Source organism: Rhinatrema bivittatum, chromosome 11, assembly GCF_901001135.1.
Source record: "Rhinatrema bivittatum chromosome 11, aRhiBiv1.1, whole genome shotgun sequence".
NCBI classification, from domain to species: Eukaryota; Metazoa; Chordata; class Amphibia; order Gymnophiona; family Rhinatrematidae; genus Rhinatrema; species Rhinatrema bivittatum.
This window is the reverse complement of record NC_042625.1, coordinates 69,037,471-69,051,084: the sequence shown is the minus strand read 5'-3', so window position 1 is coordinate 69,051,084 and position 13,614 is coordinate 69,037,471. Positions and strand designations below refer to the sequence as shown.

The window sequence follows — 13,614 nt, the reverse complement described above, 5'->3', positions numbered from 1 at the left end:
ACAGAGGCGAATGCCAGGCCCAGAAATTAAATGGCCACCTCGTGCCCCCGAGCCAACTGTTAGGTTGCAGAGGCCACTGCTTCGGTGTTTTAGTTGGCACAATCACCAGCAGCCCCTGTACACACAGACACTGGTGCCTCTGGGCACTCTGTTGTACACATCCAGTGTGCATTTTCTCCTTACTTAGGGTAGTATAAACAGGCAGATAGAGAGGGATGCACTCCCTAGAGAAAGGAGAAAACCAGAGGGAAAGAAAGAGAGACAACATGCAAGAACAAAGCCAGATGCAGTTTATAAATGAACTATTGAAGGTGACAGGGAGGACAGATGGCCTATACATCGTACAAACACAACATTAGCCCAATATTCCCCTGTTCAGAAACTAGGAGCAAGCATGGGGATCATGCCACCTTATTAATGCCTTGAAGCCATCGCAGCCCGTGATGTCTGGTGCATGGGGGCAACATCATTACAACATGCCCAGGGAAGATAGAGGAGGTAAGGCTGGCAGGACCAAGGTGTTACCTACCTCCTTATTGATAAAGCAGTACAGCACGCCCACCAGTAATCCCTGCAAGATTAAAAAAAAGAGATAACTATAGCCCCTACCATAACCAGCAGATAACAGCCAGGGACAGAGCGGAAATTAACAGCAAGCCGGGCTTGGCTGCAAGTCCTTTGCTGGGGACGTGGCAACCAGCAGCATCCATATGCAGAGTTGTTTAGTGCCCGGCGATCTGTCCTGAGTACAAGACTCTAGATAACCTGCCCCTGATCTCACTGCTTGACCTTTAGCACATCCCTTCCTTTCCCTCTGCTCATACTTGGGTTGTAGGTCACCAGCTGGCTCCAGATCATCAGGGAGTCATTGAGCCAGTCCTGGCCTTACCCCTAGTGCATCCATGGGCTTGTAGTTCTCATTTCCCATAGCAGAAACAGAAATAACACACAAAGCCGACTATGTTTCTCCGCCATACACTAACTTGGGGAACTTTCCAGCAAGAGGCGTATAATGGCAGCACATCTAGTTGTGGATGAATTATTGGTTTTATATTATTTTATATCATTTTCTTAATGTTTTGAAATTTGTTTTTTACTTTGTCATATGTATTGAAAATTTAATGTATGATTTTATTATTTTACTTCTTGTAAACCGTTATGATTGGTCACAGAATGATGGCATACAAATGCAATAAGTAAATCAATCAATCCATCCATCCCCAAAGGTGGGCCCTTTTTCTGAATATAAAGGTGTCTCCATGAGTCACCAGGGAAATCTTTAGTAGTTTAACACCTTGGAAAAGTTAGAGAGAAGCAGCAAGTGTGCTGGCCTGCTCTCGGGACTGGTTTTTCCAGTGTGAAGGCCGCTTGCCTTTTCACAGAGATAGAGGGGGCTTTCCCATATTTCTTATAGTTTTGCAAGAATAAGAGAGGTTCCCCAGGCCTTTTCCACCAAGGAAGGAAAGCTGAACCCTCTGAAAAAGCTTCTTTGTCAAAGGATCTTTAGTGAGGGGCTAGAAATCCATAGCTGGGAGCTTTATTCACGTTTGTGCAAGGGAATTCTGTGTATGGGGTTGTTCTGTCTTAGCAGTATATTTGAAAATATATTTATATGTTTCCTTGTAATGCTGTAACTCTGTATAATCTTATTGATACTGCACATCTTGCTTTTCTACTTGTTGTAGAGCTCTCTCTCCTGATTGGTTGTCTTTTGAATAATTCTAAGCTCCTGACTGGATCTTCCCTGTTTTGCTTTGTTTCTCTGACTGCTTTCTCTTGCCTGCTCTCATTGGCCCCCTTCCTGTTGGGAATGCCTGGGACTGTTTGCCTCCTTTGATTTCCTTCAGTTAGAATTGAGCTCTCTATGGGCTAGCAGCTATGCCAGTTTCAAGCTACGCAGAAGCATCGCCTTTCTCCAGTCACATTCTATAGGTTCTGTCTCAGCTCCAGTTGCCTCCTTTGGTCTACTGAGCTTCCAGACAGAACTTATTACAGCTGGGACAGTCTCTCTTTTCTGTGCAGCTACTCTTGATGCCTTCTCATTCCATGAGTGTTGCACTGTTCATCATTCAAATAAATGTTGTTTGGTATTCAAGACCGAGTTTCCTCTGGTATTTGAAGCTGGGAATAAGGTTTAGCTGACAATCTAGGCACTCAAGCTAACAGATCAAGAGCTGAGGCCAGTATAGGGGTGCAAGCTTTGGAGTATGTCCAGGTCAAAGGGAGGAGATTGGCACTATTGCTGAAAGAATGCTGCACTTTCAGGTATCTAAGGATTTGTAATTGGGACAGCAGAGCCAGTGGTATAGTCAGAAATGATTTTTTGTGGGGGCCCAAAGTTATCATGGGTGGGCAGTAGGCATATAGGGCTAAACCCTATGTTTTCATTGATGAATAATGTCTTAAGAGTGCACCCAACAATGGATTTCTAAGAGTTGTCTACAACAGCTGTCATGCATCATGAGTGACACTTTAAAATATTTTAACTGTCCCCTCTTCCTTCAAACATGAGATGGTCATACTGCACCTCAAAATCCTTCACTGGATCCTACCTTCCCCGCTAACTATCGTTCCATCTCCCTCTTCCCTTTTGCATCCAATCTACTCAAACATGCCATTCCATCACTTATGTAAATAAACAAATGCTAAATCACGCTTACAAGTTATCATGAGGTCGGCTCCTTGCCTCCCTCCCATACGCTATTGAATGTAGTACCTTATCTTCGTTCTCCCTCTCTTTTTTCCTACTCCCAGTTAAGGCTTCCTTGTTATAATGTAACTTTATGCTCCTTTTAAATTGTCTCTTGTTGATTGGTTGGTTTATAGTTACTGCTTAGTTCGATGTAAACCGAGTTAATTTGATTTGTATCAAGAAAGTCGGTATATAAAAGCCTTTAATAAATAAATAAATAAATTCATCTGCACTGTTTTGACTTTCTTTTATCTCAAGCCATTCTGGATCTATGCCAGTTTGGCTTTTATCCTCTACATTCCACAGAATCATTTCTTTGAGGCCAAGGCGAAGAGTGGTTACTTGAATCTCATCTTCCTTGACCTATCTGCTGCTTTTGGCATCATTGATCACGGTCTACTCCTTGACATGCTGTACTCGATTGGATTTCAGGATTCTGCTCTATTCTGATTTTCTTCTTATCACTCCCTTCATATTTTACTGTGTCCTCTGGTAGTTCTTCCTCTGTTGCTATTCTGCTAGTGGTCAGTGTGCCTCAAGGCTTTATCTTGGGCCTTCTTCTCTTTACTATGTACACTTCTTCCCTTGCTGCTCTGATCTCCTCCCGCAGCTTTTAGTATCACTTATATGCTGATGACTCCCAGATCTAGCTCTGTACATCAGAAATTTCACCAGCAATCCAGTCCCAAATCTCAGCCTGCTGGTCTGACCTCTCTGCTTGGATGTTCCATCACCACCCTAAATTTAACATGGCCAAGATGGAACTTCTTGTGTTCCCCTGAAATCTGTTTCCCCTCTTCCTTCTTTTTCTGTCTCTGCAGATGGCATGCTCATCCTCCTGGTCCTCTTGATCCATAGCCTTGGGGTCAACTTTGATGCTGGTCTATCTCTACACACATTCAAAACACAGCTAAAATGTGTTCGTTCTTCCTCTATAACATTGCTAAAATCCATCCATTCCTTTCTGAGCATGCTACCAAAACACTCATCCATGCTCACCAGCTCTTTGTGGGCCTTGTGCTGAGCTGTCGTCTTCTGCTGCAATCCATTCAAAATTTGGCTGCACTGCTTATCTATCTCTAACATTGCTGTGTCCGTGTAACTCCCCCTCTTCTCACTACACTGTCTCCCTGTCCACTTCTGCATAAGATTCAGGCTTCTCCTACTCATTCTGCAGCTCCTCATTATCTTTCTTCATTTCTCTCCCCTGCATCCTTCCTTATGAATTCTGTTCATCAGCCAAGTTGTTGTGCCCTTCTTCTCCGCTGCCATTCCCAACACTATGCTATCCACCTTGTAGTGCCGTATGCTGGAATAGACTTCCTTATTCTGCGTGTCATGCTTCCCCTCTGCCTGTATTCAAATCTAGTTTGAAAACTCACTTTATTGAAGCTACTTTTAAATCCTATGTACTAATCAACAATAAATAAACTTCCCACAGATTATTGTTTGCCATGTCTGTTTGTCTTGACTAGATGTAAACTTCTTGAAGACGGGACGGTCTCTTTTGTGTATTTGTACATTGCTGCATATGTCTAGTAGCACTTTAGAAATGATAAATAGTAGTAGTAGTAGTAGTAGTAGTAGTAGAGGTCTCTCCAAACCTTGTCTTACTGTAATTCTGGTTACCTCTTGAGGTTACATCTAGCACTGTAACTCTAGGATTCTAGCTAACTTCTTCAAGTTCTGCTCAGCCACGTCTCCCTGTGATTCTAAATGATCTCTCAGGGTTCCTCTTAGCCCTGTCTCTGATTAATTCTAAGTGATATCTCAAGGTCCCTCCTAGCCCAATCTCTCTGATCCTAGGTCACCATTTGAGGTATCCTCCTGCCTTGTCTCACTGTGATTCTAGGTAACCTCCTGAGGTCCTTCCTAGCCTTGCTTTGCTATGCTTCTAGGTGATCTCCTGGTCTCTCACAGCCCTGTCAATGAACCTAGGTGACCTCTCAAGGTCCCTTCAGCCCTGTTTCTCTGTGATCTCTTGCAGTCTCTTCCAGTCATCTCCCATGATTCTAGGTAACCTCCTGATGTTCCTTCCAGCCCTCTCTGGAGGGGTACCCTGGAGTGGAGAGGTAGACTAGAGGTTAGTGTAGCAGGCTGTGAACTAGAGAAGCCAGGGTTCAAATCCAACTGCTGCTCCTTGTGACCTTGGGCAAGCCATGTCATCCTGCAATTGCCTCAGGTACAAATTTAAAGCCTCTTTATTTATTTATTTATTTATTTATTTTATTTATTTATTGAGTTTTATATACTGTTGTTTGGTTTCACCATCACAACGGTTTACAAAGTTTCAATGTTTAACAGAGTGTTCAAACATTCATGTGCTTGTTAACATATTTATCTTATCTTTACTAAGCACTTTTCCCATAGACACAGAATTAGTAAATTAGGCCCTTAGACTGTAATCCCTCTGGGGACAGGAAGAATCCTACACCACCTGAATGTAATCCACTTTGGAGTGTTGAAAGATGGAATAGAAATAAATGATTTTAAGTGATTACCTGAATCCCTTTCAGTTCATTCTATAAATGGAGGCAGTGTATGCAAATCTATCGCATGTATAGTCATTGAGGATTTTCTGAAAACCAGGCCTGTTTGTGGCTCTCAAGGACTGGAGTTGGCCATCCCTGTTGAAAAAGTACTAGCACTAGCGTGATGGATTTAATGTCCTTCCTCCAAAGCATTTACATTAGAACATGCCATACTGGGTCAGACCAAGGGTCCATCAAGCCCAGCATCCTGTTTCCAACAGTGGCCAATCCAGGCCATAAGAACCTGGCAAGTACCCAAAAACTAAGTTTATTCCATGCTACTGTTGCTAGTAATAGCAGTGGCTATTTTCTAAGTCAACTTAATTAATAGCAGGTAATGGACTTCTCCTCCAAGAACTTATCCAATCCTTTTTTAATCCCAGCTACACTAACTGCACTAACAATATTATAAGGTTACCAGATGTTTTTAGATCATTGGAGAAGGGAGTGATCCTGGCTCTAGTTTTAAACTCTCAATCTATGGCACACATGAACAAGGAAAAGAACCGCTACTGGAGCAGGTACTGCACTCAACAGTATAGTTGTACACATGACAAGTGCAGAGAAATCTTTGTTGGTCAGCTGAATGTATTTATTATATTATTCAAATATGGCAGCTCCACATATACATCATTAGTCTTTCAAAGCAGAAGTCCCCCGACACGGACCCTGTGTTTCGCCAGTCCGGCTGCGTTGGGAGGGACAAATTTTATGACACCAACTGGTGTTTCCAACTATGTACATTCATCTGTGGAGCTGCCATATTTGAATAACATAATAAATACATTCAGTTGACCAACAAAGATTTCTCTGCACTTGTCGTGTGTACAACACATGAACATGGAGTCATAAAGACACAGGACTGGGAGAAACAGTAAAATAAGGCAGAATTAATCCGTTAATGACAGACACTGATTCCTTTTCTTCTTGCAATCTTAGAGGTTCATTTACTAAGCTGTGAGAAGGGTATAACGCATGTAAAACAGTGTTTATTATGCGATAAATGCGGTTTATCACATGATATACCCATTTCATGATATTGTGCAATATCATGCGTTTTCCCCATAAAAATCCATGCCCTGATGAAATTAACTGCTTTGTATGCATTTACATGCTTAAAAGTTACTAATGCATGCAAAGCAGCTAATGGATAAGTTAATCCTATGCAAATACATTAGCTTGTTTAAAAAAAAACCAAGATGCATTATAGTAAAGAGTCTCTGACAGAATGTCCTATACTATATCTATCTAGTATAGGAGTTTTAGATAAACTATCTGGGGGGCATCAGGATACTTCTTAAAGGGCCACACGGTCCAAAAATAACCTCCTTTTCCAGCAAACCCTTCTCCCTAGTGGTCTGAGTAGATTCCCACTGCCTATTGAGGCCCAAAAGTAAAAGAAAAATGTACAAAATAATCACATGGAGACCCCCTAACTCCCTTCCCAAACTCCTCCCCTTTGTTCAAAATTATTCCACCCCTAACCAAATCCCCCCTCCCCTAAGTAGCAGGCCTCCCTGGCTCCCCCCAACATAAAGCATAATCCCTGATAGCCTAGTGGCATCTCACCTCCTCCCCCATTCATGGAAAATAGACCCTGATGTTCTAGGGAGATGTGAAACCCTCCCCCGGCCCCCAGACTCTCCCCTTGCCTAAGATATAAATCTGTGATGGCCCGGAGCACCCCAAAACGCTGCTGACCCTCCTTTATCCTATCATATGATGGGGCAAGGGGTAATATTTTACAAAGGGGAGTGATTTAGGAAGTGAGGCAGGACATCACTGTGCAATTATTTTTTTACATATTTTTATGTTTGGGCCTGCTAGGCATTGGGGGGGGGGGTCTACTCAGATTCTGGGGGGGTTGACTTATTGAGAGGGGGATTTCTGGGCCATGTGGCCCTTTAAGACAAGGTGGCCCGGGCAAAGTGGGCCGCCATCACATGTTAAGTGAGCCCTTCCCCGTGATATTTTATATTACAGGAGTTTTCTGCAATGAAAAATACCACGGGGAAACAACAGTAGCGATATTTTTCCAGGGAAAAGTGAAATATCACAGAAACACCCCTTCTCTCCCACCCCACAATATTCCCCCCCCCCCCCCCCCCCCCCCCGCTTCCACAGTAAAATATTGCAGCTTAACAAATGACCCTCTTAGACTGCCAAAGAAAACAAGGTCAATATTCAGTGGCATTTATTTGGGTAACTCACAAGTTATCCAGCTAAATGATGACTTTTCAATATTTCTCTCACCAACCAACTAAAATTTAGCCAGATTACAAAGGGGCATCCTGAGGTGGAGTTAAGTTAGCCAGCTAAATTATCTGGCTAACTCTGGTCATGCCATAGATTATCCCTAAAGATAGCGGGATAAACTTATCTTCAAGATAGCTGGCTATATTCAACAGTGCAGGTGCACTACTGAATAATATCCCTCCAAAGTTAGCCGGATAAGTTTGTCCAGCTAACTGTGCAATCCAGTCAGCGACTGAATATTACCTCCAACATGACCAAATACAGAATTAACTATTGCTTACTGAACAGCAGGCAATAGCTGGCATCAGGACCTCATTAATCTTCTTTTTCTAGGATTATGAACTGCCTCCCCATTGTAACATAGTAACATGATGCAGAAAAACACCCAAGTGGTCCATCCAGACCACCAAGCACATTTTTTTTTTTTTAGGCTAGTAACTGCCTCTCCATGAAAGTTACCCCATGCCTTCTGTTAAGGGTAGTAACTGCCATTCCATGCAGGTTAATCCTCATTGTCTAAGGACAGGCTGGTCCAGTTCTAGTTTTGTTTATTTAAAATATTTATTAATCACCTATCTACAATTCTAAGTGGTTCACAGTTTGACATCCATAATTATGGTTCATAAAAACATAAAATACTGATAAAAATATAACTACTACATAAAAATCACCTAACCTTGCATTAGCATATCACTCCCCTACCTCTTCTAGTTAATATTGACAGCAGCATCATATCATGTCTGTGCTTTCTATGCTATTTCACATATTAAAAGCAGTCTGAAAGAAGAAGGCTTTTTCCAGTTTACAAAATTTCAACAATCCAGCTTTAGCTTTCAGACACCCTGGTAACGAGTTCCAAATCAAAGGACTCTGCACATGCCTGCCACGTGACTCATCTAATCAAATCAATCTAAAGGATGGCACGTCCAGTAATAATTGAGAGCTAGATCTGAATGCCCTAGAAGGCTGGTATAACTTCAAAGTGGAGTTAAAGCTACTTGACGCCAATCCTTTTATACCCTTAAATGCCAAGAGTGCCACCCTGAATTCAGTTCTCCAGATGATAGGCAGCCAATGGTATTTTATTAAATAAGATTTTATGTGGTGAGAAATTTGAATTCCAGCAACCACCCGTACTGCAGAATTTTGAATACATTGTAGTGCTCTTGTCGAATTGAAAGGTAAGCCAATGTATAGTGCATTAAAATGATCGATTGTTGACTGTCTTTAGGTCACCTTTGTTTAAGAACTGACGCAGCTGTCGAAGCATCTGTACCTTGAAATAAGAAGAGCACACCACCTGTTTAATATGTGGGCGAAAGGACAGCTTCATAGCCAGGGCCGGCGGAAGCACTAGGCGAGCTAGGCCTGGGCTTAGGGTGCCGACCATTAGAGGCCACCGCTCGCGAGAGGTAGGAGTTGGGGCGGGGGAGCAGCGCAAGGCAGAAGGTGCCTAGGGCGCCTAATCCCCTTGCACCAGCCCTGTTTGTTTCAAGAATTATACCCAGGTTACGGACTTTTTGAGAAACGTTAATGTTAAAGCTCTCAGTAGAGATGTGTGATGGCATTTTGTTGAAGGGAAATCTAGAGAGATATAAAATCTCAGTTTTTGCCATGTTGATCACCAGCTTGTTCTTAGCCAAGCTTGTAGACTGAGCAGACATGAGGCAACCTCATGCATCGCATCAAGGTAGGATCCGCTGATCGGAACGTAGAATTGGATGCCATCTGTATAAATTCTTTATCCGAGATCCAATTCTGCAAACACATGGCAAACTGGTTTCAAGTAAATATTAAATAAAAGGGCTGAAAGAGCCGATCCCTGGGGCACTCCAGATTGAATAAACCCTGGGGCACTCCAGTTTGAATAAACCAGTATTGAATCCAGTAGCTCCTTTCTTTGAGAAAGGAGGAAAACCATTTAAGGACCAAGTCACCAATCCCGATTTCTTGCAGATGTCTTAACAGGATATTATGATGGACCGTATCGAAAGCTGCTGATAGATCAAGTAACACCAGCAGGAATTTGGTGCCAGAATCAAACCCTCTTCTAAAAAAATCACATAGTGATAATAATAAAGTCTCTGTGCTCTGACCTGGCCTGAACCCGGACTGCTATAAGTCTAAAATGTCATATTCGTCCATGAAATCTTGCAATTGTTTTAAAACAACTTTCTCTAAGATCTTAGTCAAAAAAAGGCAAGTTGGAAACTTGTTTAGTGCCAAATGTGTTTCTTTCTAAAACATGCCGTAACAAAGCTTTCTGCAGAGGAGTTGGAATATTGGCTTCGTTCAAAGTTAAATTCACAATCTTTTTGACAAAGGGAGCGAGATCATCTCTTAGCAATTTGAAGGAAACATTTGAGCAATCGCTCAACATGCAGTCGTTAACGTGTAGATTAGCCATATTAGTAGTGATTTCTTCTACAGTAGTTTCCTTAAAAGCTTCCCATCTAATTGGGGTTTCAAGGTAATCAATTTCTTTGTCACTCTAGAGGGTACAAGCGACTCAGTTTTTTTAAAATAAAAAACTGACCTATCGGTTCGGGATCAATATTGTTAACCATAACATTGTTAGATGATTTAGTCATCGATTCCACAAAATAGAATAGTTCTTTAGGTTGATTATTGGCTTTGCGAATCTTATTAGAAATACAGTGGCGCTTAGACAAGTCTCCCTTAATCCTGTATTCATCCATCACCTTTACAAAATCTTTTTTGTCTTGCTTTAAGAGGGATTTTCTCCTGGAAGAAACCCTCCAATGCATGCAGTGGGTGAGAGGGGGGAACCAGGAACCAGGTTTCATGGTACCTTCTGATCACTCCTACGATTGCCCCCATTACCCCATATCAGCAATCCCCCTACCAGTTATCTTACCTGGAAGGAGCTGAGTAAGAGCTCATAGAAAAGTTTAACGTAGCGCAGGTTCCCCTTCACCTGCTCTTCTTGAACCACCCCAAATGCCACCTCATGGATCCCCAGTAGTGGAATTAGCGTCAGCGTGGATTTTGCTAGCCTGAAGCCAAGAGAGAAAAGAACCAGGGTAAGGTAACCAGAAAGCTCCAGGTCATCAGGGAGAAACTGTCAGTCCTTTTTCCCCTTTGCACCCATGGGCTTGTAGCTTTACTTTCTCTTTAAAAAAAATAAAATTAAAAAGCCGAGATGTACTGGGGTAAAATCAGGCTTGGTCAGCCTGTCCCTGAAGATCTGGAGTTTACTAGCGTCCCACTGATGACGCTTAAGTAGATCAATGAAACAAAACTCCTTTCTCTAGTTCTTCTGCTACAAAACGAAGAGACACAATGAAATTCCTTTTCTTACCTGAACTTGTAATCTGTGTACCTCATCTGGTGTGCTCGGAGCTTGGAAATGACGATTTTTAAAATGCGAATAAATATGCAGAAATTTATCTGGGGAAAAATGAAAGTGGGGCAATGATGAGAGCTCAGATCCCGGTGCTGCAGAGTTGTCTTTGCTCAAGCTTAAATACAGTAGCTCCAGAAGAAGGTGCTTTGGGGAATGGTGCAGGAATGCTAGCAGTGCAGGAGCTCACAGCTTCTGCAGTCCCAGCCTCTCCCAGCAGGTGGTGCTGTAGGGAATGGTACAAAAAAGGCTTATGGCTCCTGCAGTCCCAGCCTCTCCCAGCAGGCAGCACTGTAGGGAATGGTGCAGGGCTGAAGGATTAGGGGAATTGAAACCTGAGCTCACCAGTACAGCCAGTAGGATGGGACAGCGAATAATCCACCAGTAAGCCATGTTGTCATTTATCTCCCAACATCTGAAAAGGCAAACAAAGAATCTGTGTACAGATGTGAAGAACAAGAGCCAATGATTACAGCATTAAATAGGTATAAACAGTGTCACTTCAGTTTCAAAATACCCCACATATCACTCCCCTCAAGAACCCTCTCACCCCCCCCCCCCCACTAGGATTCCTAAGACAAGATGCAGAAGAAAAGGAAGAAAACATAATCAGGAGTATCACCCATGTTAGAACAGGATAAGCATTAGCACTAAGCAAAACATCACAGCAACATTTAAAGAAAAGAGTACACTCGCCCCTTGCAGCAATCTCATAGCCCCAATTATTGATCTCGAACATGAAACTTTATTGCAAACCAAGTTACTATAGCCATTCTAGATATTGTGAGGCTATTTTCCTCCGCTAAGTATCCTCTAGTAAATCAACTATTAGGTTGTTGCTTTTCCCTCCAAGCTGTATAAGAAGTCCAAATGTTATCAGATTTTAAGTACAGAATTATGCTGTAAAGCAGAAATCCTCGCTAGATGGAAGCACTTAGGTAGCCTGGTCAATACCACATTTAAAGGCGGAACCTCCGTTCTCTTGCAATAAGTTGCGAGTTCACACCGTGCAGCAACGAATGTCTGCTGACACAGCTTCTGTTGCGGTTGCTCAATTCCTGACAGCGGTACATTTAACACAATATGCTTGGGATGAAAAAAATTTCCCACACCCACCATAGAGGAAGTCCATGACGCTGTTTCCAGCAATTAGAAATCAACCCACAACTCTACCAGATATGAAAGAAAGAGCCCAACTCCCCACTTGTTATCAATGCAGCATACATGACATGTAGCCTCTCAGGTGATAAATACCACTGTAGTAGAACTTTATATCCATGTTCCTGTAATAGGGCAGAGATAGAACATCTGCTCATTTGAATAAAAGCCAAGACACACTCTACTTCACTTACAGGCCGCATGTTTTCGACGCGCTATTTTTACCCCTTATACAGTAAGGGGTAATAGCGCGTCGAAAATGCGCGGCCATCCCCCCCCCCCCCAAACTAATAGCTGGCGTTAATTTCGGCCGGCACTAGGAAAGTGTACAGAAAAGCAGAAAAAACTGCTTTTCGGTACATCCTCCAACTTAATATCATAGCGATGTTAAGTCGGAGGCCCCCAAAATTAAAAAAAAATCAAAAATTAAAAAAAATAAATTAAAAATCTGCCCGCGGCTCGCGGGTTGGAAGATGGATGCTCAATTTAGCCGGCATCTGTTTTCCGAACCCGTGGCTGTCAGCGGGTTCGAGAACAGACACCGGTAAAATTGAGCGTCGGCTGTCAAACCCTGGGACAGCAGCTAATGGCCGTTGTCCCGGCTGGCCTCCATTCTGCCCCACCCCCAGACCGCCCCTTTTTCATGGCCTGGTACTTGTGCACGTATCGGGACTTACACGCATGGCCGAGCCCTTTTGAAAATGTGCGCGGCGCATGCAGGACCCGGCCACACGCATAAGTCCTGATTTTTACACACGCGGCCCCTTGAAAATTTGTCCTTAAAAGTTTACTCCCTGTTATCAACTGTTCACTACAATGAATCCCTTTATCCTTCCAGCACCCCCATGCTCTAGCATGTAAACCAGCAGGAAAATCCTTATTATGAAAGAGAGAAGTTAAATAGAAATAATTCCTTCTGCCAACCATCTTATCTCGCCATTGAGGCCGTACCTTCAAAGATTTACACAATGTAAACGGCGTACTCAACAGCGGTCTGCAAGAATATCTTGGATGCCACGGTAAAGCTCGGAGAGGCATTGGCCCAATTAAAAATAGCCCCAAAACCAGCCATTGCTTTACATTATTTCTTTTGTTCCAGTCTATTATTATTCTCAGTTGGGATGTTGCAAAGTACCAGAACAAATTAGGGATTCCAAACCCCCTCGAGTTTTGGGCTGAAATTAAACTAGATGCGAGACCCTAGGTGGTCTATGCCTCCAAATGTGATTGAAAATCTTCTTTTGTCAAAAATGCAATATAGCAGAGGAAACTAAAATGGGTAGCGTTAAAAAGAGAGAAATCTGGGCAAAACATTCATCTTAGTGATTGCAATCCTGCCCAGCCAAGAGAACCCATATCCCTTCCACTTATCCATATCTTTCCCTATGAACTTTACCAGAGGGATATAATTCAAGGTAAACAAATCCTCAACATAGTCGCTAATATAGACCCCGAAATACTTAATTTTCTGCTTAGCCCTTTTGAAAGGAAATTTCTGCCTAATATGCTCTATATTCTGCTCTACAAGTGAAACGTTCAGTATCTCTGATTTGTCGAGATTAACTTTAAAACCTGACATAGCACTAAACCAGTCCATCTTGTATACTACTTCT

The 13,614-nt window shown here is 42.6% G+C and overlaps 1 protein-coding gene and 1 long non-coding RNA gene across 2 annotated transcripts in view; one reads left to right on the top strand and one right to left on the bottom strand.

The window, feature by feature from the left end:
* The window catches only part of GIPR (gastric inhibitory polypeptide receptor), a 35,170-nt gene that overhangs the window by 3,067 nt on the left and 18,489 nt on the right, over positions 1-13,614 (bottom strand). The window contains exons 9-12 of the mRNA XM_029620103.1: positions 11,189-11,258; positions 10,802-10,890; positions 10,358-10,496; positions 530-571 (exon numbers count right to left, since the gene is read on the bottom strand). Of these exons, the coding sequence (XP_029475963.1) occupies positions 530-571; positions 10,358-10,496; positions 10,802-10,890; positions 11,189-11,258 (340 nt within the window). The remainder of the gene's footprint in view (positions 1-529; positions 572-10,357; positions 10,497-10,801; positions 10,891-11,188; positions 11,259-13,614) is intronic.
* LOC115100972 overlaps positions 1-13,614 on the top strand; it is a 36,055-nt gene that overhangs the window by 21,080 nt on the left and 1,361 nt on the right. The gene's annotated exons all lie outside the window — the stretch shown is intronic.